Genomic DNA, 27,768 nt, shown 5'->3' with positions numbered 1-27,768 from the left:
CCAGGACAACTCCAGACATCAGTTCAAGGTATGTGGAGAAGACGGCTGTGTGTGTAACTATTCCTACTGTTAAAGATTGAAAATTTGCTGAATTTATAGACTTAGCATACTGTAAGTGCTGTCTTTATCAAATGAAAACAGAAGGCCCAGTACCTAAAAGGCAGGGATGGGAAAAAGAAACACAATAAAAAGTTTCTACTCCTCTGAGTTTCTTGACACAGCAAGCTGTGATAAAACTGTAATTAGTGAGAACTACAACAGACAGGTCAAGCGCAACTACCTTTGATGGTAACTGAAATAGTGTTGTTTTCTCCAACTAGATAGCCACAGGGCAACAGCTCAGGTGTCTCTGCACTATTAGTGCGTTTGATTTCTCCAATGCTGTAGCCCAGAACACTGTCTGAATTCAGTCCCAACTGGCTCACAGGATCCACGTGAATGATATACTCCTAGGGTGAAAAAGGGACACGAAAAGTTAGGCAGCACTGAAATCTCTGTGACTTTGTTCTATGCCATAATAGTAATAATCACAGCAAGTTAAATATTGGTTGGTACCATCGAAATCTAATAGGAGGGTTCAAGCACACAGCAAATTGTACTCACTCACCTTAAACAACCGTCTTACAACCCCATCCAGAACATCCCATTTGGTCTTGCCACTGACTCCGATGCAGCCTATGAGGAAGGTGCGAGGTCTCGAATCCTAATGCACAGAAATGTGAATTTAAGTTAATAAATAAATCCTAACTGTATCAGACAAGTCTGTTTAACATAATTAAAATGCTGGCGCTTTTTTTTTCCTTTTTTTTTTTTTTTTTTTTTTTTTTTTTTAAAATTATGGTGCATCTTTACCACTCTATATGGTGAATTCTGGACGCTATATGAAATCCTTCTTTTCTGCTAAACATTTTCTACAGTGTTGGAGTCACAAATCTAAAGGATACTCCAGTTGTACTGATGTTAAGTAAAAGGTATTTATTAATCAATCCATGAACAATTAAAAAAACCTCTGAAAGGATTACAGCTTAGCAAAAGACAGAAGGACACGTAGGAAAATTCTAGGCAGAAAACTTCACGCATGTTCATTTTTCCATGACTTCACAATGAAATATGTTGCACTTGCAAGGTTTATCCTATTTACTTCTAGAAATGCTGCCATGGACATAGAAATCTAAATATATATATAGAAATTATACATGGTTATATGTATATATAGTTATATATAGAGAGAGTTTTATATATACATGTATATATAACAATTTGTGTTTTATGTTTGGTATATCACAGCACTTTAGTTGATAATTTTGTTTCTGATTTCTAAGGCAGATAAAAAAATAGAACCCACCTCATTTTTCTATTCTTCTATAGCTGTGCTCATTGTGAAACATTCATTGAAGAAAAACTAATTCCTATCATAAGACTTCAAGTTCAACTAAAATGTAAGGAATCATTTCCATGCGGTAACTTTACTGACTGTGAGCACAGTGGAGTCCAATAGAATTAGCAATATAGTTTTACTGTTAATTTGCATATCCAGGGTTGTAATTTATTAATGCAAAATTGGTATTTAATGGAAAGATATGCTGAGTCAATTTTATTTCCGATTATTCAAATTTTTGTCCCCCCCTTACAAGAGACATCAAATTATTTCTTAAATACACTTTTACAGGTACTCATAATGTGAGATAGCAAAGTCAGTGCTTGGTAAAGATTGTGTAGTACGTTCATGCATGCATTACACACATGAGGTGGGTTGAAGTTTTACAATATCCGAAATTTATTTGTGTATTTAGGATTCTTTCAATTACTTAAGAATGAAGAAAATCTGAAAGATGTCATTCAGAATGGGAAACCTGTACCAGAGAGGACAATTTGAACTAGAAGGATAAGATCTCCCACTTTGGATCCATTAAGTTCTTGCGGAATGCTTATAGCATTTCGGTGCACCTTCTATCTACACATTGGATCGTTTCCATTATTAGTTAAAATTTTATTGAAGTTTAACAGAAAGGTCCAAGAGCTTTGTGCAGCTTTTAACATATCAGTCTTAAACAGATGCTATCCCAAGGTGCACACTAGTCTGCTAACCTGCTTGACGCTGAAAGAGTGGTCTGGTTTTCAGAGATACTACTGAAAGGCTTAAATGGTAACATTATCACCTATACCGCTGACACATGGTCTAGTCTAGCAATCCTGTGTTACCGACATGTTCACGGCCAATGCTGGTGGCAGCAACAAGAAACTGTACAATAAAAAGCTATTGCAGGTGAGTCCATGAGACAACCTGAACTGGTGACGTTGGCTCTCAGCAGTTCCAAGGAAGTGGGGGCTTAGTGCCTTGGCTCTCACTAGTGATACACCAATGAACTATTTTGCAGAGAAAACTTTAAAAAATCTTTTGCAAATAAAAGCCTCCAAAACAAATTGCATTTGAGTTCTCTGCCTCTTTCCAAAGTCACTTATATTTCAAAGCTGGGGATGAAACACAACTCACCTCCTTCCATTTCATCTCATCCTGAAAGTTGACAACTATTTTGACGTGCCTGCCTCCTTCTTTCCGGGCAGAGCTATCTCCACTGTCATCTAACAGCATGTCTGCGAACAGAAACCATCAACAGCTTCACAGCTGTATCTTAATAACACCGAAGACTATTCTGGTTTACGCCAACACGTCTGTTGTAGTCAAACGCAACACATCTGGGCTTCATGTGCCCAGAGGTAAAACGTAAGAACCAGGTTTACTGACTTCCCTACCAAATATCAGTATCACTCTTAAAAAGTGAAGGTAGTTGAAAATTATTAGTCAGTTACTCTGTATTTTCCTTCCTAAGATATATCCCCTGGCAAATGTACACCATTAAATGGCTTTAAACATGACTCTTCGCAGCTGAGGTCATAATTGGACAACTCCGATCTAGGGTGTAGCAGACCTATGACGACATTTTAAAAGAAGGTTTTATGCCAGCTCCTGACATATTTCCACACCTCAACTGTTAATAATTTTCATGCTTTCATTTTTCCATGGCTAACCAAACCAAATCTTCCAAGTGCAGGATAAAACCTGCCCACCGCCCTTCTCATTAAACTCACCGAGACTGGTTGACTCCGTGAGGTTCAAACTGTGTTGAGAGAGACCCACTGAATGTCTTGGAGAGGATGAAATGGAAACCTGAGACTGAGCCCTGCTACAGCTGCCGTGGTTTTCAGATTTCAGCCGATCATTTTCTGCTTTTAATTTTTCAATCTCACTCTTGAAAAGACAAGTCAGGAGTTAGAAGGCACAGTGAAAACGTACACTTAAAAGAGAGCAACATGAGTAACTTAAGAATAAACACTAGTTTAGCAGAAATGACATTTTCATAATATTTTAATAAAGTAATGATTTTAATTGTTACGACATCCCTTCCATGAAACTTTTCAAAGTATCCTAGAAAACATAAACATGTGGGAATTCACTAAACACTGAAATGCAGCTACTTGAAGGCAGAGAGCCTGGGAACATTTTAAGAGGTTGCTGACAGTCAACAAAATGATCTCGCCATAGGTTTCTAGGGTTGAAACAGTTACAGCTGCAGAGTTGAAGGCAGCAGAATTCATGTGTGCACGCTGACTTTTAATGAAAGTACAAGGTTTAACACTGGCACAAAGCTAAACATAACTTTCAGTAAGCATTCAAAAACTTCAAATTTACCTTCTTTCAGATCTTTACTGTGTGGCAGGTTGGCCAACCTTTAACACATCAAAATAGACTGTATTATTTGGGGTGGTTATTTCTTACCTGCATTCTGTTCATCGCCTCCCGAAGCTGGTCAAGCTGATGAGCGGAGCTAAGGGCTTCTAGACGAATATCAGTCAACTTCATCTCCTTGTCTCTTAGCTCATTTCGTAACTGCATGACCGTTTCAGCTTCACTGTCAGTGCATTCAGAAATACTGGGGAAGATTGAAAAATAGACATTGAACGAGACCATTTGTTACTTTTCAGGTAGTGCTATTCCATCATTTATTAGTAAGGGAGAAAAAAACCCTTTTATTCTGCAGAAAGCAGGCAACAGTTTTGGCTTATTGGATTAGTGATACCATAAATCAGATATCAAATAGGTCATGGAAACATCAGAAACTAGTGAAGTAAGTATGTCTGAGGGTTGTTTTTCTTTAATCAGCATCTGAAACAGAGTTCTGGAAGTCACCTACTATTGGATAGTCTTCATTTTTTTCATGGTAGTTGCCATAAAGGAAAACTTCTAAAGCCAAAATCTAAATAAATTAAGGAGGTGCAGGCAGTAACAGCAGTTCGTTGGAGATTGATGAGTTTACAGACAGATTTAAAGCTCACCAGGTGTGCACAGCTGGGTTTCCCTGAACTGTTCTGGAGGGCTTTAGAAGTCTACACCTATTGAAGCGTGATAAATTCCTGCTCGCTTTAAAGCACTCATGCTTGAAAAATTTTTGGTGGCGTTTTTCTTCCCTCCTCCCACAAAAAAAGATTCTGGGTGAGTAACGTTTCAGCACATCCGTAAATGTATCTATATAAAGATCAACTACACAGCTGCATGCTTTGAGAGAAATTTCATTTAAAATGTTTCTCCCTAAATCAGGTTAATGAGAGATGTTTTCCCCACCAAAAAGCCAATAAGCCAAAACACACAAGTTTTACTTGTGCTCTAGCCTTCCCTCAGTTTGCATATTTACTCTTTTCTCATGTTTAGCCTTTTGGCTTTCATGTCAAGATGAGACATGTGCACATAGCATTTTGACTGACGATAGACGGGATCATCATTTGACAATTTTCTGGCCTTAGATTTCTAAAGCACGATTTGCTGTAGTCACCAAAAACTCACTGAGTTAGGCTCAAGAGACTGGAGAAGCTTTAAAAAAAATTCATGGGGGATTATCTTCTCCTACTAACATTTCATCGTTATGATACGGCTGGAAACTATTGCTATTGTTTTCACCTCTTCATGTGAAAACAAGTGATGGGCAAAACTTCAAGTTTGGGTACTTACTCAAATGCATTTGATGTGAAATCAGGCTGGAAGCTTTGCATGACATCTACAAGGTCGTACGGCTGCCTGGTAATTCTGTGTTTCACAATACTGCCTCTTACAACTTTCTGTATTTATTTATCCTACTCAAGTGACAAAGCTACTGATAGAATTAACAGAAAATCTGTTTTACAAAGTTTTCCAAGCACATTCCAAAATGTGAGTTTAGACTCAAAACAGTGCAGTAACGCAATTATTTAATTTTATTTCACAGGTGGCCAGAATGAAGCATCAAGACTGCCTGTGACCTTCCCATGAACACAAAATGAGTTAAGCAGCAGAGCAGAAGTCCTGACTTTGAAGTCCACATCTCATACACAAGCAGAAGGGTATGGTTTGGTCCTATAGATGAGCCTATACAATAGCTTGCTACTACCCAAAGGACACACTTGTTTCTCACTCCTTTTCCCCAGCCTGCTCCCGGCTGGGCTGCTGTCTTGCCCCCATGCTTATGCCAGCTCTGGCGCTCATCAGAGTCTGATCAGACCCCCGAGCTGAGCCAACCCAGCAACCTGGGGAAAAAAACTGTTCGTGTTTCTGTCAAATTATTTTTCACACAATTTAGCATGTTGCATCGGCTCAGTGGGGTTGTCTGAGAAGTAGCAGAGCCTGTGCAAGGGAAGGACCAGGCACAGGTGGCTGGGGAGATACAGAAGAAACGAGGAGTGGATCATCTCCATTCATCAGGCACAAGCCGTTAGATGAGTTCAGCTGTATCACTAAACCACGCTGTTTGATTTCCAGTAAATCCTTACCTTTATCTGAATTTGTCAACTTAATTGGGAACCCATCATTGCAGATTAGTACAATATGTGCTGTCTTTAGCCAACAGAGAAAACAAAACCCCAGACTTTGCCTGGCTTGTTTCATTAACAGCAAGAGATCCAATTAATTCTGCACTCCAAGGTCACCCTCATTATAAATACTGTTCACGCTCAATATGTTCTGCTGAGAGAGAACCCCAATGAAATATTAAATTATAATACAGTAATGATGCAATGATTTTGTCTTCCTGGACACTAATGCAAAGGTACTGGGTTGGGAGACAGCTTACGTATCTTCCTTGAATATGTAAATTCAACTTTTGTGTCCTCTGCCTGTAATCTCCTTCGACTACAGAACATTGAAAATAGGCAGTAGTTGAAAGTGTGATCTTTGCTCATTCTTTTGCCAGTATGACAGGGTTAAGGATTTTACCCAAAACACAGCCCCGCTCTGGGATATAACGTAAGTGATGCTTGGGAGTAGCACTGATCAGTGGCAACAGACCAGCCCTGATCTACAGGACAACCCTGTCTGGCCCACTGTGTCTTCTGCTGTGGCCTCATGGTGAACAGCTGGTTTTAGCAGTGCATGTAACTGAACAGCTCTCAGACTCTTGTAGTGCTCATACAGATGTGCAGATTCTTAGACAGAGGAACCAAAGGGGACAGGACAGTGCAGGGTACATTTTGCCTCTGTTTGTTTCTGTAAAGTAGCCTAGAGATGTTCTGTAAAACTAGCATGGAAAACATTGGATCTCTCCAAGGTGTGATATTTCTCCTTTCCTCTACCAATGCAGCAAGATGCTTTCCACTCCATTTTATATTTAAAAATTTGAAGAAATCACTTACAGAGAATTGGAATGGGAAGCTCTCAGCAATGGTGTTGAAACAGTGGAGTTATGGTGTGGTAGCTTTGGTGAAGAAGGTAATGAAGAATCGGTCATCTCCTCAATATCTGAGTGAGAAGATGCTGACTTGGGAGATTTCTTTTTACCAAAAGCTTGCTTGAAGGAGCTGCGTAACTGAAAAAACAAGACCACAACAGTAGGCACATCATTAAGAATGAAACCAGGCAAAAAAAGCCACAGAGTAAAAACTCTAACATGCAAATACTCCAAATGATCCAGCCATACTCACATATATTTTAATATGGGTAAAAAAGAATAAAAAAGCTTTTTTTCCTTAGCTATTTTATGAGATTAATAAGGTCAATAGGACTGGGTATCAATGCTTCCTATTTTTAAGATAACTTTTATAGCAAATTCTGTTCAGTGCAACAAGCTTTGCAGCGATGTCGTAACAACTTGCAGCTCTAATGTAACGTGGCTCACACAAGGTTAATGATGCTGAAATGGTTAGTGATGTAAATGGATGGGTTAGCTTTGTATCTCATAGTTTAAAGTAGGTCTTCCTTACCTCATTGACCTGCCGGAAGAAGCGCAAGCGAAAGGAAGTGGGGGAAGGAAAAAAGACATGTTTTAACAGATAAAGCCAGTGATAAGGAAAGCTTTGGATTTCTAAGACAAACGTGACCAATAATCAACAAAGACCAACAGTTACTTTAAAACTGGAACCCTGTATTTTCCAAAACCAGGTGTTTCAAACAACATACGGCCATTTTTTGCATTACTTGAGGGAGACACCAGAAACAAATCTCTTAACTATTTAAATTATATTTTCTCCTTAGCTCAGACAGAATGTTTTGGCTAACAGCCAAGCTAATGTTGTGTTCTTCCTTGCAGGAACAGGTATTTCACCACGCGAAAAGACTGAATCGTCTCTACCTACCTGCAACCAAAATAACCTTTTTTAATGTCACTGCCATTTTCCAAACAACAAGAAGAATGAATATTCATATGATTAAACTGATGTTATCCTGAAGTTACAGTTCAACAGTTAGTGTTCAAGAAGCATTTGGACAACGCTCTTAGATATACGGTTTAATTTTAGGTTGCCCTGTGTGGAGTCAGGGTTTGCACTTGGTGATCCTCATGGGTCCCTTCCAACTCAGGATACTCTATGAACACCGTTTAACACTATCGTAAATTACACGTTGTAAACAGGCTGGCTTAATATGAGCTGAAAGTTATTTTTAAACTAGGAAAAGACTCCTACAGTGAGAAATGTTGAAAATCTGGTGTTTCAGCTCTGAATGGACAGCTGCATTGTTTCTATATATAACAAAAAGATCTTGGCTGAGAACTTTCTCAGTATTTGTTGGAATAAACGACGTGAGAATCAGACTCAACTTATATATTTTTCTCAGTAAATTACTGATTTAATTTCCAATTTTCATGTTACAACAGTGATGTACTCATTTTTAATAACAACATAAAATTCTGTCCTGTTTCTTCTACTTCATGAAAACTTTATTTATTTCTCTTTATAATAAGGAGATGTTTCCTTAACCTTCTTCAAAAATAGTCATCTGATGAATGAGAAGTGTAGGCTGATGTAGGATGATATCTACTAGGTTACAACAACAAAGAATAGAAGCTAAAGCAAAAATTTAAAAAGTGTTTATCTTAACTAAGGCTTAATGATTACAAAAGGTTTGTGTCACAAATTACGAGTCACTAGCAATTTAAAAGTTACAGCAGTTTACTTTGTCTATTACTAACATATAACCCAGCACAAGAAGGATTTGGAGATGACATTGTTTCCATTCAACCAAATTATTTAAGGGGCAGAGTGGAAATACTGCTGTTATGAAGGAGCTGGCACAGTATCAAAATGAAACCACCGGGATAAGAGAGAAATAAAACCAAGAACCTGCTCAGGAAGCTGTTTCTTACAGTGCAGGAGTTTCATAAACATTTCTGAAAGGCTATTGTGCAAATACAAATCAAGCTTTTACCAGCTCAAACCACATTTTGTATCTATAGAGATTTATCTGTACACCCAAAAGGTGTACAGGGAGATTTAAATTCAATTTAATAAATTTAATTTAAATCCAGGGAGATTTAAATTCAGTGGGAAGGAAGGGGTGGATTGCTTTACTGGCTACAATAAAGGATCTAGGGACTTTAGTCCACACTACAATCAGACTAGGTCACTAAGGCAGTTATGGTCTAATTGAAAATGGAGTTTAATATAATGTACCTTTCCTCCAGTACAGGGTACCTTGTACACAGTACATGATGAGCAAAAAAGGAAGAATGGGAAATGACAGGTAAGTATTGCAAAATCTTGCAAAATAAATATCCACCACAGTAAATTTTTTAAAAATTGGTCTTTTTTTGTTGTAGAACTCCATGGTAATGTTCAAAACAGAGTTCTTAAAGTGTTTAACATGTTCACTTAAAAGAAAGCCCTAAGAGCCAAAAAGGAAAAAAAAAAAAGTCAGAATGATCTCTCATTGTGGATTTGTTTTACTTTAATGACAGACATCGAGTATTCCCTAAGGGGTTGGACATCATATTACTTTTAGCCAGAATTGATCTTTGACAACTATTTCTAATTTAAGACTGGCCTTTTGGCTGTTAAGCTAAAATTCAATCCTAGGCAGAGTCAACACAAGCATATACATCACTTACGACTCAATTAAGCCTTCAAAAGAGAGTTTACACAGGATTTAAACAGTGCACAGTCCTTGTGCTGACCTGTTGCATGAGGGGAGGAAGGAGGAGCCGAGCGGCTAGATTTCACCATGCGTGTTCTGACAATTTTATATAAACCTCACGCAATCTGTTAAAATACACTCACCCAGTTCTTCCTCTTCTTTTTCTTTGAATCACTCTCTATGTTGCTTCCCACACTGGAGTGACTGGTAGCACTGTTAATACTGGAGACGCTATCCGAAGAGTGCTGCCTTCGGATCCGCAGGTCTGTGGGTTGAGCAGCTCCAGGTCCTGAATATGAACGGAGGCGGTGTCAAAATTATGTAAGAAATTTGATGTAAGAGTAAATTACTGGGATAAGTAAGAGCAGTAAGATAAGACAGGACTGCATTCAGACTCTATATTGGCGATTACTGAAAACACCAAAGAAAATAAAGCCAAATGCCTGACAGCTCTGAAATGGGGATCTCTGCTCCTTGCTGCTTCACATCAGTGTCTAGATGGGTGAATTACTAAATGCTTATAGTAAATTCAGTGAGCTCACATTGAAGGTGGAAAAGCTTTGTTAAAATGCCTTCTCATGTGCCTAACACATCCATTTACTTCTGTAGAATTGCCCGCACTATTTACACAACCCATTTCAAATCCCCACGATACCAAAACAAATAACTAGAGCACGGTCATGAGACAAAGCTGATCTCTGATGGTTACATCAGATATTACCAAGAGGTCTAAAGTCCCACGAGCACCGCACAGTTGCTAAATGTAGTGCTTGCTTCTCACCTTTGCAGTTGAGCTCAGGTGTGTTGATGACTCCATTGATGGCAGCCTGGGCAGCAGCATTTTGCTTCTTCAGTAGTTCAATAGTCTTCCTTAACTCGTTCAGTTCTGAGTCCTTGAATAAGAAAAAAAAACAGTGATACACTGGAAAATGCAGATGGTATCTAACTGCTCCACATTTCAATCTGAGCATTGGCAGTTGATAGAGAAGTTATGGAATATATATGTACAAGGAGACGAAAATGAGGTTTGGTATACCTGGGAAAGCACACCCTCAGTAGGCTGCAAAATAGCTTGGTTGTTATGATACAAAAAAATGTACATGCTCTGTAATACAGAAATAATGGATATTCAAGTATACTGTCTAAAAACCCAATGTTGCCTGTCTTGCAAGGATTTTTCTTGGTGTTTCTTTTGAACATGCACATGTGTGGATGCATTGGGAAGAAATTTATTACAAAAATATGCACTACTGAAGACTTGTGTCCAAAGCAACAATTTATAGGAATAACCTGATCAGTTGTCACAACATCCCAGTGAGGAAAACAAGTATTTTATACAAAATTTTTATGTTTTACTCCATCACCACAATTGAGGAAACTAAAGTGAACGGTGTATGTGATTCCCCCCCTCAACAACTACAGAAGGAGCACGAGCAACAAGTGCTGGAAACAGAAGTTAAGGCTTCCCCAAATACTTTTCAAGCTTGCCTTTTGTTCCGCTGTCATTGTCAGGCTCTGCAGTCTGATCGTCATGTTCCCCAGGCTCTGCTCAAATGCTGCCACCAGGTGAGCCTGGAAGTTAAACCATATAGAAGTAGTTTGTTCTCTCCCCCCCCAAAACAAGAACGCTCCTGCAGGCATTTAAATGGACCACCTCCTGCATTGCATTGTTTGTTGTGTAAATGATACGGAGAAAGTAACACTGATTAGAAAAGGTCAAACGAGTAGAGCATATGTTGTGAAAATGTTTGCAAACAAATTACCAGGAACAATTTAATTGTGGAAAATAGAAATGCCAAAGGTAACAGACCAATTTCAGAATCTTAGAAAACGAGAGCCCTTTCACGTACAACTACTACTAGCAGCACACTATGAAATGATGCAGTTTTAGGCTATAAACCATGCCCTGCTCGGCAGCAGCTGCTACCGAACGCTTTAGAAAACACAGACGTAGGAGTAACGTGTGACCTGGTACATCAGTAGGAGATTTGCTGAAGGTGGCTCCTCAGTCAGCTGCTACATCCACTTCTTTGATACCACGATTTCAATAGCCAGGGCAGCTGCCTCAGACATACTCTAACAGAGCAGAATAGCGGAATTTTTTTCTGGTTTGGAATTCTCATTTATACTGTAAAATGTGCAATCCAGAATACATCCGAGAACAAAACCACCTTCTGGGTCCCTAGGAGTTAAGGTCCTTTGAAGAGCCACATCTCAAACTAATCCAGTTCAGGTACTTTTCTCAGTTGTTTAAAGCTGCTTAGAGTTTGTGATAAACAGGAAACACATTTCGCTACTTTGTTGAAAGAAAGACATATCAGATTCAATTTTTTTTGGAAACATCTCACAGATTAAGTACCTGAGGCTTTTAAGGGATGCTTTAGGGAATACACCTTGTCACCTGAAAGTATTCCTGATACCAAAAAGGCATGGAAGGATGCCCTTGGTTATCTAGCCACGTCCCCAGGCTATTGCAAGCAATGACATGTAAAGACCTCCTATCATAAAAAGTAGAGAGATTCTAAACATTTCCTGCTGTTCACTTTTGAAATCAGACTTAATCTTTGACTTTTTACATGGGCCATTATTAACATGTAAAAGGTTACTTAGTGATAGTCTTCAGGTACCCTCAAGCAGTTAAGTAGTTAACTCCTGCCACAGAGCTTTTCACAAAAAGTTTAAATCTTTTTCCAGAGAGTACCAAAAACCCCAAAACGTCACTCCTAAGTTTTAGGAGGCTACCCTAAAAAGTAAAATAAAATAGAAAACAGTAAATAAAATACAAAGCAAGTTTTTAGATAGAGGAAGGCCAGGCAGAAACTTCCCTCCAACTACATCGTTATTTTCCTTGTGGATACTTAAGGCAAAAAGACACTGGAAGTCACAGAGGTGGAGATTCTCACTGTGCTACCAACGGGAGAACTCTGACAGCCAAGTCAGTCAGGTCAGTCCAGAGACGCCTTCTCTGCCCGAGGGTGGAGACAGCACTGTAGCCAGTCTGCCAGATGCTTTATCAGCTGATATACCTGCATCTAAGTCAAAGACTTCTCCAATATTTGAGTGCACCTTGCTTGCAACCGAGGTCCACGTGCTAAATATCATCCAAAACTTTCTGGTGCTTGGCCAATTACCCTTGTTTCTTTTCCCATGAAGCACTGAGAACCCAATGTCAACTATATTAAGGACATCAGCTAAGAACTGAGAATGAGAAGTAAAAGGAAGAAAGGAAAAGTAGATTGAGAAAATGGAAAGAAACTTGATAAAAAGGTACTATGATTTTAGTGCCATGATATGGCATTGTTTTATAGATATACGTGTATATCTATCTATCTATGCATAGTTATACATGTAAATCTCTATATATAGATCTATATGCAGTTGCATATGTAACCGAACACAGGCATAGTTCAATATATATTTGTCTCATGAGCCATAATCATGTACACTAACCATAGCAAATAATACTTTATTTATCTATTAAAAAATAATTCCATACACATGATGACAAGTAAAATTGTGCAAAATCTCTCCAAGCGGAAAAGGACATTCTCTCACCTAAATATATACAGAATAGCAAAACCTTTCACCGAGCTATTCCAGACTTATTCATCATCAGCACACAGCTGACTTATCCTAAATAACTGTTCTCACATTCGCAATGAAAACAAACATGAGCAGTACAATAACACGGGGATGTGCATCTCTCATTCCCATCAGCCCCTGTGAAAATAAGCAGAGCTGAGACTGTGAGAAAATAGCAAAAAGTAATTTAAACCCTCACACTGCACATGTTTGAAAATCTAAATATTTATTTTAAAAACACAGACTGCAAACTTTCTGTTGGGGAGGACGAACAGGGAATAACAAAACTGATATTCACAAACCCTCAGCAATACTTTGCAAAAGCAAAAAATAAATGGGCAAGTGGGACTGCATGAATTAATAATGGGATAGGAACCCTTAATTCTTTGACCTTAAGAAAAAGTTGCTCTTTCAAAACCAGATCAGGCACCTTTAAATTACTCCTCTTTGGAAACTGTTCAGTGAGCTATGGAAAATAGTTATCTTCACTTCCTAGCTGGAGCAAAACCTTTCCAAAATTCTTGCCCCTGACAGCCTGAGAAGCATCAAAAGCTGCAGTGTGTATACAGGAAAATTCAGGAAAAAATTAATAAATTAAATAAACAGATGAATTCAAATTGCCTAAGTTAAAAGCATTTTTTAAAAAAAAAAATCTTGTGTAAAGGAAATGTCCATAAAGCAGTGTCTTAACAAACAGCATTTATTAGTCTTAACTTTTTTGGGAACGGACCTGGCCTTTTACATGGAAAAAGAGTATGTTCTCTGAAAAGAGGTGGCTAGAGAGCGAAATATATTACTAGGACAGCTATAGCATCATTTCTGCAGCAGACTGTAACTGATTTATGGACAAATCAGGGGCAGGTTGAAGTCTAAGAAGTTTAAATAGCATGAATAAAAAAACCCAAAATTTTAGCAAAGTGAATGAAGCAAAAACGGCGTATTATCAAAATAAATGATGCTAACTTTTTTTTTTTTTTGGGGAGGGGGCGGCCACACACCAAAACAACAACAACAAAAAACCCAAACGACCCCAAACCAAATAAAAATGTACAGCAGCAGCATATCTTAAAAACTATTCTCGGCAAAGACAGTTGTAGTAACCACACACAAATTCTTGGGCAAATGGAGGGCAGCTGGGCAGGCACGCAGCAGCCTGTGCTACTCACTGCTCTTGGAGCCAGGCTACTGACTCCTGTGTGAGCCTACTGGAGCCGAACACCGTATGAAGAAGAATGCAACAAAACCAAGGCAGAGCTAGATGAGTTGCATAGCTGAAAAGTTCTTTGTTTGAAGGACACGAGCTGGGTTATTTAACAACGTGATTAAAAAAATGTATGCAAGAGAATCTGGCTCTCACTTTCCTACATGTAAAAGAAGCTTCTGGATAAAACCCAACTCACGTATCCAGTCCTCTTTGTCTTTGGAAGGCAAACATAAGATTTAATTTTCGGAAGATTTTTAGAATTTTTTCTTTTCCTCTTGGCAAAGTGACTGAGCGGTTACATGCAGTCAAAGCCCTTTTATTTGACTTCTCTATTAACTGTGTTCTTAGTTTTCCTTTTCCATTTTGCAAGGTGGATGAAGCACTTTGACGGCTGCAGTGAACACCACAGTAGACTTCCCCTTGAATCCTTCTTGTGATAGGTGTTACTGCTTAGATGAAAGCTGTCCTTTACTGTGCCAACTTTTCGTATTCCACCTATTCTGAGAGCTGATGGACAGGAATATCCTCTTCAGTAGCATGTGTTCTGATGTTTAGTCATTCCCACAAACTAGGATGTCAGTATGATCCAATCTGATGACTATTCATCTGTAGCTTATTTACTCTAGAATTGCTTACTTTTCCAGCAAGCTTCTGTTTTGCAGATTTCTGCTATCTGTGACTACAGCACAGAACACACAAATAAACTTGCTCAGGGTCATACATAGTGTTGCCTCAGCACCTCCTGGCTTCCAAATCTTTTTTTCCCAAGTGTTTTACATTACTTACTCATCAAATTTCTCAGAGGAAACAAGGAGTAGTATTGCCCACACTGGTGAAAATCAGGTATGTCCACTCCGTAACTGTAAATTTGTTCTCAGAGCCCCTTAGGCCACTGTTACCTGTCATGCCATTAGCCCACATCTTTATGCGATAGCAAAGTATAATGCATTTCAGTCCACGTTTCCAACAATTTTTATTCCTACCGATTATAACCTTCATCTGTATCTCATCCCACCCATCACGACGCTATTTATAAAAAAAGACACTGTCTTCAATTATTTTCTCAAGATCTGAAGATGGTTTACATATATATAAAGCAAATGAATATTATAATTCAGTATTTAAAGAAAAGCATAAGACAATTCAGTAGGACAGAGGATGTTATTTTTGGAAAGGTCCCACATACATGTAGTTATTTTTTTAAACACATAGGTAATGTGAACTGAGTGTTAGACACATGAAACCTTTTGGTCACTTAGAAAAACAGGGGTGGTAGTTGGTGCATTAAATGCATTCCCTATTAGTGTTTGTTCTCCGAGTTGTACTCACATTGGCAGTCAACTGAGTTGTCAGAGCTGACACTTTTTCTTGGGATGCATCCAACTCTCTTCGTAGCTTGCGAATCTATATATTTTAAGAGAGCACTTTACTGCACCATAATATGGAGAAATAAAATAGCAAGACACGAAATGCAGAGTGTCTCGACAGAACATTTATGCCTGTCAAACACGATGTGCTCTTACCTCTGACTGGCACTTCTCTTCAGGCTACAAAATAAAAACAGAGGAAAATACATGAGGATATTACAACATAACTAGCCTGACAAATTTATCAAATTTTTCAATTTTTTTTTGTGTTTCAAGAACTCTAATATGAATTCCTTATTTTGGATTCCCACACCCGTATTCAATCTAAGGTAATCTCCCAATTTATTTACTCTTCAGGAGCAAGAAAACAGGCTGCTTGTACGCTACTTCTTCCTGCAGGAAGGAATTTGGGCTCCACTTCCCAGCCTGCCGACCCGTGCACCTCCAAGTCTAATCCGTGGAAGGGTGAAGTCCTGCCTCCCTGCATAAGGGACTGCATGAGGCTCTGAAGAGCCAGGACCGTCATAGAACGTGGCTGATCCTAAGCAATTCCCTTCCTCCCATGCTCAGCTCTCCATGGGATGGAGGTCACGTTTGTGCATTCCAAAGTGATGTGAAAAAAAAAAATTACTCCCACTTGGGTGCTGCCTAGGCACTGTGGTGATGAAAAGCTGAGGACACACAACTAGTTATCTGAGGATGCAAAATGGATGTACTGACCATCCGTTGTGGTCTGCGTGATAAAATTGTGGTTACTATGACTTGCTTCTAACCAAATTTACCAGCTAAAGAGAAGTATATGATGGTAGGAAGTTACACACTCCACTGTCCTTATGTAAACATGTCCACTACTAGCCACCATGAAAATTATACCCATCAAACCGCACTATTAAGAGCCACTTGTTCTTGGGCAGCAAGCACATAAACCAGAAGCTTAGACAGCAGCTGCCGAGTACTCTCCTTGTGGCTCTCATGGTTATAAACAACTGCCGAAAGGAAAAGGCCTGTTTTCCATCCTTCCAATCTGTTTCGGCTTCATATGGACCTTGCTTCAGGCAAGGTCAATAATGAAAGGCGGTATTTTCAATTTATTATTAGGGTCTTAAGGCCATGTTACACATCTAGCTTCCTAATAGTGAAACATGTATGTGAAATAATGCTAAATAACACTACTCTGGCTTGACAAGACTTCATAGACAGTTATACAAGAACTTCCAAGAGCAAGTTCTTCCACGTACTCTTGTATCACATATGCTTGTTTCAGCTGTGGATGTGTGGTAAGGATGAAGATGCATCATACTTGCATAAGAACTTGAAATTGAAGATCCTGTTCAATTAACACGTTATTTCAGACGTAATTATTATCCACTGTTTTTTAAAAGGGTTGTGCTTCAAGAAACCCCCAAAACTGTGATCATAGCGTGCCAGGAATATATGAGCCACCTTTAATCTGGCTAGCTTGGATATTCACAGCAGAGAAGCCACTGGGAATTAACCATCAGTGCCAAATACTTCTGCACAATCTTGTGTGGGCTGGAATCCGCTGTGCCCCTGGGTCGCTGCAGTTAACACCCAATTAGCTAGAGAAAACCGAGGCAAGACAGGGTGCAGCCTGACCTCCCCATTACAGCACAGGTATAGTCTTAACTTACAAGGTCTTCCATAGTATATGTTTAAATGGAAAATCCTTCGTGAGACTATTAGAAGAAAGTAAGCAAATGCAACATGCATTTAAAAAAACACTGTATTTTCAAACTGCAGTGAGCCTTATTTTAGAATCAGATAACCTAAATGAACACATACTTTTGGAGAAAATATTACTGGCATAGTGAACAAACGGCTTCTTTAGAATTATTAAAATCTGTGCATTAAAAAACTTGCTCAAACTTCTTTAGTAGCAAATCATTAATACAAGGCTGGAATGATTTTATTCAGCAAATTTTGGGGTGCTTTTGGTAATGAAGTTCAAATCTCCTCAGATCTACTGAGGTCCTTTGTAGCGAAACTTATTTAATGTAGTTGTAAAATACTGACTCAAAAAATAAACTGCTACTTTTAGGCCGTTAACGTCTGTGTTTAGTGAGGATACTGCTAAATATCCAGAGACATCTTTATGAATGTAAACATTTCTTTCGTAGCTAGCATTCAGAACACAATCAAATGAAAAGTGCTTTTTTCTCTCCTCCTTGAATGGCAAAAACAATTAGCACAATAAGACCAGCCAACTCAGTAATTTTGATTAGCAATCCCAAATTGTTCTTTTCATTATACTCACTGTTGAATAAATAGATGACGTACTGGACACCAAAGAGAGAGAAGAACCATGCACTAAAGGAAAGAAAATAAACACAATGAATATAAATACAGATTCCACAGTGGAATCACCATAGATCATCCACTGCCAACAACCAGCCTACTGAAGAAATACTTTCACAAATTTCATCATCCATCATAAACTTAATTATACTATTGCACCAATAATGTACGGTTTGAAGAATGCATGGCCAGGTGACACAATCCATACACTTGGATTTGGTAAAGCTGTTTTAGTAATTTAATAATACTTGTTTTTTGGGAAAATGAGGTGTTATCAAGAAGATTAAAAAGAAAAGTTTTGATGAAGATTTGTTCAGAAATAAATATTTCTCTGGACAGCTTATCTTAAGACTCCTGCAAAAGGGCTTACTCAAGATAAAACCCCAACAAATTAACTGAAATGCAGAAGAGATTACAAAAGTAAATCTAAGTACTTCATCTTCAGTTTTAGATGAGATTGAGGGGGCGGGTTGTTTTCTTTAAGCAGCAGACCAAGATGGAGATGTCCTGAGAAGACCATGATACCCAGCTCCAGTATGTAACCAGATGCTCCAGGAGAAGATGTGGAGCACCCAGGGCAGAAATCATTGTCTAATTTTAGGGCTCTGAATCATCCTCTGGATGCAGCTGTATCTTCCTCCTGCTGACTACAAGGGAACTGTATCACGGGCATCGATGAGCTGAACATTCCCTATCCCTGCAGGTTTTTTGGTCTTTCTTCAAAGAAATGACATTTCTTTAACAAGGCAAAGTTCGTTCTCTCATAGAAAAATTACCAGAGTGAAAACATGGCTACAAAGCTTTTTCTGGAAAAGAATCCGTTTCAAGGAGTTTTTGCATTGAATATATATTCTGTGTAAGATAGACATATACATTGATTCTCAAGGTTGTTACCATCACCCCGGTGTTAGGATTTACACGTAACATCATTTTATTTTTGATAACGCTAATAAAAAAACTACCTGAAGCTACTCTTTCTGCTACTGAAAAATGCAAAATTACCTTTCCTTTACTTTTATTTTTAGAAACAAAATACATTTAACTGAAACTTTCCTTCAAACTTTAGGTAACTTCATACAAATCATATGAAACCATGTTAAATCACTTTTTCTTTCATCTAAATCCTCCAGCAAAAAAAAAAGTTTAGAAAAGCTGCCATTTTGCTCTAATTACCTACTGCAATTCTCCTACATTCATAATAAATGGGCTCTGCTTTCCCATTGACATTATATCCTAAGGCAAGGCTGGAAAGAGAAGTAAACAAAGTCTAAGTTGGCTTCTGGAGGAATTTAAGACAATTTAAAAAACCCACAAGAAAGTAAAAAAAACTCACACCCATTTGGTTTTTCTGGTTAATCATATTTTCAATTAAAATGATCTTTATAGTTAGATGTTAAGGACTGTACCGCATTAAGAACATAAAAATAACTAGCGTGAGTCAGACCCAGGGTCTGTCTAATCGTGTGCTCCATCTCTGGCTGCAACCACACCACAGGTTTAGGGAAAAGAATGCCAGGAGGAGGCAGATAGCCGGTGATTTTTCGCCAGGTACACCTTTGCATCTTCTGGGAATCAGCAGAGATGGAAACTCCTGAGATGAAAACTGCAGTCAGACCACTATTTTTCATAGTCGCTGTGACCTATCTACCGTTAACTTGCTTAACTACTTCTGAATCCACTGATACATTTTGTCTGTAACAAAAAACTCTTGTTTTTAGAAACAGAATTCTTTGCAGTTGTTTTAGACGTGCTGCTGAATCAGTCAACAAGTTCCTTGAGTGTCTCCACACCCCTGTGATATGAGAAGTAACGGATAACCAACTTCTTTATAATGCACTATATTATATATTATCACCTCCCTTCAGACATTGTTTTTCCAAGCTGAAGAGTCCTAATCTATTTTAACTCTCTTCATACCATAGATGTTATGCACTTAAGATCTCCTTATCGCTTTTCTTTTTATCTGCATTTTACCCTTAGGATCACCTTTTTTAAGATGGAAAGCCCAAAGCGCAGGCAATATTGCACAAGGCCACCAATGGACTCATACAGAGAATATAATACTATTTTCTGGTTTGCCTCTCTATATTCTTCCTTCATGCAGTTTTTACTAATAGAGATGTATTCAAGAAAGCAAGCCTACCAACTGGCCAGAGAAGAAAGAGATCTCCTTACAATGGATTGGGCACTTTTGAGTTAGCATCAACTGGGATTTTTAAGATCACATCAGGACTTTAAAGGAGGAAAGAAGACTCAAAATGAAAAAAGGGAAAGAACACATAACTTTGGGAATCATACTCCTGCCTTGTAAAACATCACTATTGCATCATTTGAATGTCTCTTTAGTTTGAGATTTCTAGTTTCAAGGACAACTAAGGAGTTAATATTTTTGCGCAATTTCTTTTTAAAGTATCTGCAGATGGCTACTTTAAGGCTATTTAATTAGAAGCCCGAAGGCAGTTATGCTCTTGATGTGATTCCTGGGTTTTGCAGTTAACATGCATCTGCACGCAGGCTACAAACCCAAATTGTTTTGGAGCTATTATTTTAAAGCACTATACATGCATATGCGAGCATGTATCATTTTTTATGTTAGAAAAGGAATAGTCTAGCTGCGATCAACTGTCCAAAGAGCAGAAAGAACAACAGGTATTGCAGTCAGTAGCACAAAAAGGAATAAAAATTTATATCCCATCGACAATGAATTTAATTTCTTTCTCTCTAGGAGGTTGAGGTACCAGGGTGGAGCCAGAGGCAGCACAGCTCCTGGGCAAGACTGATGGCCAGGGAAGCGGGGAAACTGGATAGCCAAGAGACCACTTAAGTTTTAGGCTGTTTTTTCCCCTGAAGTTCTGGGTAGTTTGGAGGCTGTTCCTGCTGGCATCCCTCCAGTCCTGAAACCCTTCCTATCAAAAGGGTTATGTACTGCAAGACTGACTAACATTTCGACCTACATGCTGTGCTGTGAGAGAACATGACTGTACTTCACACTATGGAGACAAAAGAAAATAAGGCTTTTAAGAATAAATCCTGGCCCCGCTGAAATTAATGAGAATAAAATGTCTTGTAAACTTGTGTGCTAATACATAATTAAGAAGTAGATTGGTAAGCTTTACTTAAGACCTGGAATTATGCTTCATTGTATAAAATCAATTTGTTCATTAACTACAAATTTAATTTCTATAATACTTTTTGATCTATTCTCTCAAGGTGAAGGTGAATGATGTATTCGTACTTTTTGATCTGTTCCCTCATTCTGTGAAGGTGAATTGGATCCACAGGTTTGAAAGCACAGGACAATATATATGCCATATTCAGAACCACTTGCTCACTTATAACTTGTGATTCCCTAAGAAATAAGCAGGAGCTAATAAGCAGGGTATCCCTGCCTTCTGTACGGCCAGAAGACCTTTAACCTTAAGACAAAAATACAGAGACTGCACCTAAACATTCATCCCATCTGGTAAAATATTATTATCCTTTCAGGTACCAAAAATTTAGGAAAATCTGTAGGGGACTTCTTCAGCATGTCCACTGTAGGGTCAAATTCCCTCCTCGTATACAAAAGTGATTTTTTTCCACTGCTTTCAAGTCCATAACTTGGTAGAGTTTTCTTGGACATAATTTTTATTACTTTTTTTAAATGAATGAAAAGCACTTTGTAGAACATTTCATCGAACTCTTCCCTTCTCCTTTTTTTTAAATGGTTTGTCCTCAAACTTGTAATACTTATTAAATATTCTTCCAAACTAGCCTCTCTCCTGGACAAGAATTTCTGAATTATAAGAGAGAGTTTAACCTCAACCATGCCAAAATGGATTTGCTGCAATCTTAAGCACACTTAAAAGGTTACAATTTTTTTGAGGATGTCTTAATAAAACCTGAGTAAGTTTTGCTGCAGTAGCTCTTTTGGTAAATCTAAGTATAACACAGATAAAGTGATTTAAATTCCTTCACAGATTGTATTAAGGAACTCTGTAGCAAGGGCAGGACTGTTCATCTCAGAACAGAATTCAACTGACTAAGTATCAGGCAGTCTTTGACTGTTCATGATCATCTAGCTTTCTGAGAGCATGGCACAAACAAAGGTTAATTCCTGCAATGACACAGTCTGCAGCCCTACAGCGTTATTCTAATAATTTTCAACCCCTAATGAAGATCCTTAGCCATGGGCCTCTAAAATACAATTAAATGTAATGGAGTCAAATTGGCTAAATTCAGTAACGAATTAGCCCTGAATGTTGCTGGAGCCATATCCAATGCGCATTTTCCACCCCTTCCAATAGCAGAAAACAGATGGGATAACCAGTGTCTCCAGGAAGGCACCTTGTGGCTCCTAAAGGTCCCTACAAGCACTTAAGCATGGCTCCCACGCACGCCTGGCTCTAGGGGAGCAGCAACAATGGGGCACTGGTATTAACAGTGCTGAGTAAGTGCACGTCTTCAGCAGTGGAGGAACTAAGTCAGCAAAGGCTTGCGTGACCTGTAGTGATGAAGTACTCCACAGCCAACCAAGCTCCCAATCCTTACCAGAAAGGAGATTTAAGACTCAAAGAGCTAATGCTGAAAGAGCTTCCTATGACCTGCTCCCAGAGCTCGCCCCATGCTTGACTTCTCCAAGTGCAACACTTGAGGGTATAACGTGTGCTCACAGCTACTCCTGCTACAGCCATAAGGTTGCTTGGTCAGTAGCAATCAAACTAAATATTTATTTATAGGTAAATGACTTTTTCTTCTTATATTTACAAGGGCTTCTTTTATCAGGTATGATTACATATTTGAAAAGACGACGAGGAATTAAAAAGAAGAACCCAGATGTTTTGAAGAACTACTCAAGTCCCTTCTATGGAAGCTATGTGATAGCAGCCCAGGACATTGAGCAGAAATAAAAAGTAAAGACAATTTGAATACATATTAAATACTGGAAAAATTAACTGGCATAGAAACAACAGTCTGGCTGATAACAATTATTTATACCACAAACATAAGTGTGGAGGCCCAGGTTCAGGAGAATAGTCCTATTCAAGGAAACACTTTAATACGCTAACTCTAAGCGTGAACTAGAGTCATTTTGAGATCACTAAAAATGAAGCACAGGATGCGTTTAAATCATTTCCTGAACAGTGACGGTCTAGGCACAACACTTACATACTTTCCTATGTCTGGCTAGAAGGATCACTGAATGAATATCATCAGAAGAACGATGACTGGGACTGAAGTTTTATCTAACACTGAGCGCTCCACACAGAGGGAACTGTGCTCTGAAATGACGCCTACGCTGAGCCAAAAAGCAGCAAATTTATACTGGGTTTATGTGAGAATGTCATCTTCTGATCATTTCCAGCACCATCACATACTTTACTGACCTTCTTCAAAGCCATCGCGGAAAGAGCCAGACCGGCTCATTGTTCTGCTTTTCTCATCCAGGGACATCGAGCTGTTCCTGAAGCGCGTATCACTATAGGGGTCATAAGGACCATCTGCATTGGAAAGGCTGTGGGTCCGCAGCATGGTTGGATTTGACAGGCTCATCTGGGCTGCAGTGGTTGGGCTTGCTATAAAGTGAAGAATAAACACCAATTTATGTGCGTGACCACAAATTTTCATACCTAATTTTTGTGCAACTACCAAAAAATTTCCTGAGACACAAATTTTTGATGTCATCCTCTTCAGGCTTCATTATTTTTCTAAATTCAATGAATTCAAATAAGAGGTATGCAAATCAAGCTAGTGAATAAAAAAAACTCAAGTAAATAAGGTAATTTTAAACACTAGGTAATATGTCTATGCTTCTACAGACAAGGTCAGTCAACTCACTAACGCTCATAGGCGTGAACTAACTCACTCATTTAATTTCGAACAGTCCTTCCTCAAAAAGGACTAAAATGCCCGAAGGAATTTAAACTAGTATTTTGCCTATATAAAACAGGCCTCAAGAACCATCTCCTTCAAAGCCTTCAGGTTCTCAGAAAATGACATTTTTCTATGTATTTAAGTCACAAATTTTAAGAGCTTTAGTTTCCTAATACTTGTATATTTCAGAATTGTTTCCTTCCACTACGAAGTCCCAAGAATTACAAAACATCAATTTTGCCTCAAAAGCCAATACCCTCCCAGCCAGTGTTTAGAGTACAAAATGTCTACTCCGGTTTCACATTTTTTTAAAGAATTTTTGTGCTAAAATTATACCTGCTATTTACTAAGAACTAGTTGATTTGTGGAAAAAAGAGAACAACAAAAATGCTGTTCAACTGGCAGGTTCCTCTTGGTGTGCTGTCATTGCCTGTTTCTATATACACCATCAACTGATACAGACTATTATAGAAGATACAATAATTCAGTTTAAAGGTGCTCAACTTTCACACCAAGATTTGCTATTTAATTAAACACAGTGACCTCCTTTGACTCCTATATCTCCAAGCTCTTCTCTTAAGAACACAGAAAAATAACTTCTTTTTTTTTGTTAATTGCTTGTGGCCAAATAGCTTTTGAAGGTTATTAATGTAAATAATCTTCAACACTCTCTATAAAGAGTTAACTTTCTGGGCCTAAGACTAAACTTTTTTTTTTTTTTTTTGACCATTAAGGTACTTCCATGAACTTTCATGACAGTTTGTTTGCTGTTGGCAATGTAATTACACTGTGTGTATATTCAGCTGAAATTTTGTTAAGTGTCAGTTTATTTAAAGCTGTTTATTTAATCTGTTTCTTTTCAGCGCACTCAAAGAAAGGCTCTAAAATGTCACTGCTGCAACTCAAAACTGCACTAGAAATAAGTGACTGCGTAAGCTGCTGCAAATTCACACAACACAAGCATAGGCTTAACTATTTTGCGTATTACTTCTTTCCCGTTCTAGAAAAGATGGAGGGGCTTCTGAAAGTCAAAAAGAAACAGAAAACGTCTGTTCGACAGAGTACTTTCCAAATGTCACTTAACTTAAAGACAATAAATATACTGTTAGGATTGATTTACATACCTAAACAAATTGCAAAGGCAACTAAGTAATATTTAATCATCACACCAGAAACGAGCACTACTAGCACCTTAAATTAGGTTATTTCAACTGCTGATATGGTCAACTGCAATGCTTTATGGATCCTATCAATCAACTTTTATTGTTTCCTTAATTTAAAAAGTGTTTACTTTTATCAATGTAATTAAGTGAAGGAATGGCATTTTTTCTGACTTAAAATTCTTCTGACTTTTATATATTATTTCAGACTGAGCTTTATGCAACCTTCCAACAAGCCACCCGAAAAATACATACAAAGATAAAATATCTTAAACTGATGAGACTTGCACATATAGTAATATGCTTGGATTTTAAAGCAGTATTACTAAACAGGTAGGCAACAAGAAGTGTTTTCAAAGAGTTACTGCAAGTATGCCACCTTTGGGCATATGAGATAATAATGCTAATTAGTCACACTCATTTCAATGAAAGTGCTTCCTGAGGTTGAATGTGGGACTCGGAGCTGCCGAAAGAAAATTATATTGTGTAACATGCTATTTTCAAGACACACAATGTATTGCTATGATTATCCAAGCAGATAATTATTCACCAAGCTGCGAGAAGTTAAATCTAGTTCCAGAGGGTGATGTTATGCTGGATCCAGATGAAAATGGAGAATTGCCAGCAGTATCCTGAAGTCCGCCTGCTGAATGGGACCGTAGCCATTCTTTTGCATCTTCTTGATTACGGAGTTGGGAGGATGGAGTATACCTGCAAAACCAAACAGTTTTTCCAAAATGAACTTTGACATTTATTTAAAATCAAAAAACTCACAAACAACCATGAAATGTCACAAGACTTGGGGAAGGAGAGAGGGAAAGAAAGATGGAAGAACTCTCATATGAAATTTAAGGATTAAAATTATATAAACCCAACACAGTTCTGAATTAAGGAGCTGTTCCAAGCTGTTGTAAGCTGTTCCTAATGCATTCCACTTACGTTTGGGAAAAAAAACCCCAAACCTCCTTTCCTACAGCTTCAGTAGTCACCAAACTAGTAGTAAACAAAAACTTACAGATAGAAGTTGTGTACTGTAGAATAAAATATAGTGTGTGTTATGTATATATGATTGAAAAATAAACCCATAATTTGGAAATCCTTTCCTTTCCTTAGGTTATTCTATCACTATTTTAATATTTCGGTGCATCGCTAAGCTTAGCTGGCTTTTTGTCATATTACAGCCAAATTCAAGTCAACAAAACCATTATCAGATTTTTAAACAAGTTGTGACCCAATAATTCCTATTCCAGAGACATTACTAGAAAGGTCTGTGGAGGTGTATCCTATTTAGTTCAAAACTAATAGCATTAAATCACCATAAAGGAGACTATGTTTAGCCTTTTCTGAAGGCAAAGAAAATAGCGGAAATGTTGTCTAAGCCAACATCAATGGCAAAACACCCGCGGGCTTCAGCTTAAGCAAAGTTTTAAATCTGCTTCTGTATGTGCCTGAAAAATAGGTATGTTACCACAGGTGTTATGTGAAATACGTGATAGGGTACAGATGTCAACAGAAAGAGCATCATGGAAACACTTGTCTGCTAATGGATTTCAGTGTCTGTCTTATGCTATGCCATCTGCTTTTGAGAAATATTTATGAGTTACTAGCTCTCCTTCCAAAAACGAAACACTTGGAGCCTATTATTAGTTGATATTATCTATTTAATTAATTAGATTCCCTCCAACTAAATACTTTACAGTAATAAGATATCACTTATTAAGACTATTTTAAATCAATGTGAACACTACAATAATTAACATTGCAAAAACTCAAACTACGTTCAAAAAATACATTCATTCTTCTGCTTATGCCTCAACACTTAAGCAATAGTCCCTGACTATCTGCGTCTCTTAAACTTTGCACATGTATCAGTTTATTAAGGGGGCTTTAAACAGTCTTTTTGCTTTAACACACTAAGGATTTTTTTTGCAGCATGAATACCTACCTCCTCAGCACTCAAATGTTTCAGTCTTAAAAGAGAGTCTTTCTTTATTAGAGACATACTTGAGAACCACAGAAATATTTTAAACAAAATGCCATTTTAAGAAAGGCTTTTAGCACTCGGCTCCATGGGACAAAGCTGCTATGAAGAACAATGTGTATAGCACAGAATAAATTGCAGCTGCGATTTCAGGGCATCAACTCGGTGATCCTGAAAGCTGCATTGAGCAATTCTGAAGCTGCAATTTTCTAAATTGTCTAAGATATCTTCTGTAAATTCTGTAACACTTAAAGCATTTAATTAATACACCTAATGTTGATAATCTTGCTAGAATTGCTTGTATCAATGGAAAAATCTTTCTCAGTGCAGTTTTTTTATGTTATAAAAATCATGACCCTACAGATATACAAAATGTATGAGAAGACAATTGCCAAAAGTTTGTTTGGGGATTTTTTTGCTCTTTTCTAGAAGAGTAGAAGTTATCTCTAAGAGCCCTATATGTTTAGGTATTCTGAAGCAAATATTGTTTTAAATTAGTATGTCCAATCTCATCCTAAAAGGTTTGGCATGATATTGAAAATCTTTTCTATTTGTGTATCAACACCAAGGTTCCCAGAGTTAAAATGATCTCAATTCATTCCATGTAATAGCCACAGAAGCTGCAAAATTATAGTTTTCAAGTCAAGCCAAGTGATGGTTTATGAGATGCCTTTCAGCAATTCAGCCAGCAAAAGCTACAGTTCTTGCTCAAGCGGAGAAGCCACTGGATGAAAAAAATGGCACAAGCGAAGAAGCCACTGGATGAAAAAAAGCACAGTGGTCAATGGCCTTCTTTGAGGAAGAAAGGAAGAAAGGAAGAAAGGAAGAAAGGAAGAAAGGAAGAAAGGAAGAAAGGAAGAAAGGAAGAGTATTGTTGCCACCTCTTGCAAACTGCGACCATCACCACCAGCCACAACAGAAACACAAAGCAAACT

At 38.1% G+C, this 27,768-nt stretch overlaps 1 protein-coding gene across 1 annotated transcript in view; it reads right to left on the bottom strand.

The window, feature by feature from the left end:
* The window catches only part of LOC104081020 (neuron navigator 2), a gene marked incomplete at its 5' end in the record, with an annotated part of 37,752 nt that extends 12,189 nt beyond the window's left edge, over window positions 1-25,563 (bottom strand). The window contains 15 exons of the mRNA XM_009583602.1: window positions 281-449; window positions 608-703; window positions 2,495-2,595; window positions 3,091-3,250; window positions 3,779-3,932; window positions 6,658-6,830; window positions 7,225-7,233; window positions 9,514-9,659; window positions 10,152-10,263; window positions 10,859-10,942; window positions 15,486-15,560; window positions 15,680-15,703; window positions 17,799-17,851; window positions 23,206-23,394; window positions 25,403-25,563. Coding sequence (XP_009581897.1) covers window positions 281-449; window positions 608-703; window positions 2,495-2,595; window positions 3,091-3,250; window positions 3,779-3,932; window positions 6,658-6,830; window positions 7,225-7,233; window positions 9,514-9,659; window positions 10,152-10,263; window positions 10,859-10,942; window positions 15,486-15,560; window positions 15,680-15,703; window positions 17,799-17,851; window positions 23,206-23,394; window positions 25,403-25,563 — 1,706 coding nt within the window. The remainder of the gene's footprint in view (window positions 1-280; window positions 450-607; window positions 704-2,494; window positions 2,596-3,090; window positions 3,251-3,778; window positions 3,933-6,657; window positions 6,831-7,224; window positions 7,234-9,513; window positions 9,660-10,151; window positions 10,264-10,858; window positions 10,943-15,485; window positions 15,561-15,679; window positions 15,704-17,798; window positions 17,852-23,205; window positions 23,395-25,402) is intronic.
* Window positions 25,564-27,768: the final 2,205 nt, after the last annotated feature.

The sequence above is a fragment of the Fulmarus glacialis genome, unplaced genomic scaffold (genome assembly GCF_000690835.1).
Source record: "Fulmarus glacialis isolate BGI_N327 unplaced genomic scaffold, ASM69083v1 scaffold5568, whole genome shotgun sequence".
In the NCBI taxonomy this organism is placed as follows: domain Eukaryota; kingdom Metazoa; phylum Chordata; class Aves; order Procellariiformes; family Procellariidae; genus Fulmarus; species Fulmarus glacialis.
This window is presented reverse-complemented; position numbering and strand designations above follow the sequence as displayed.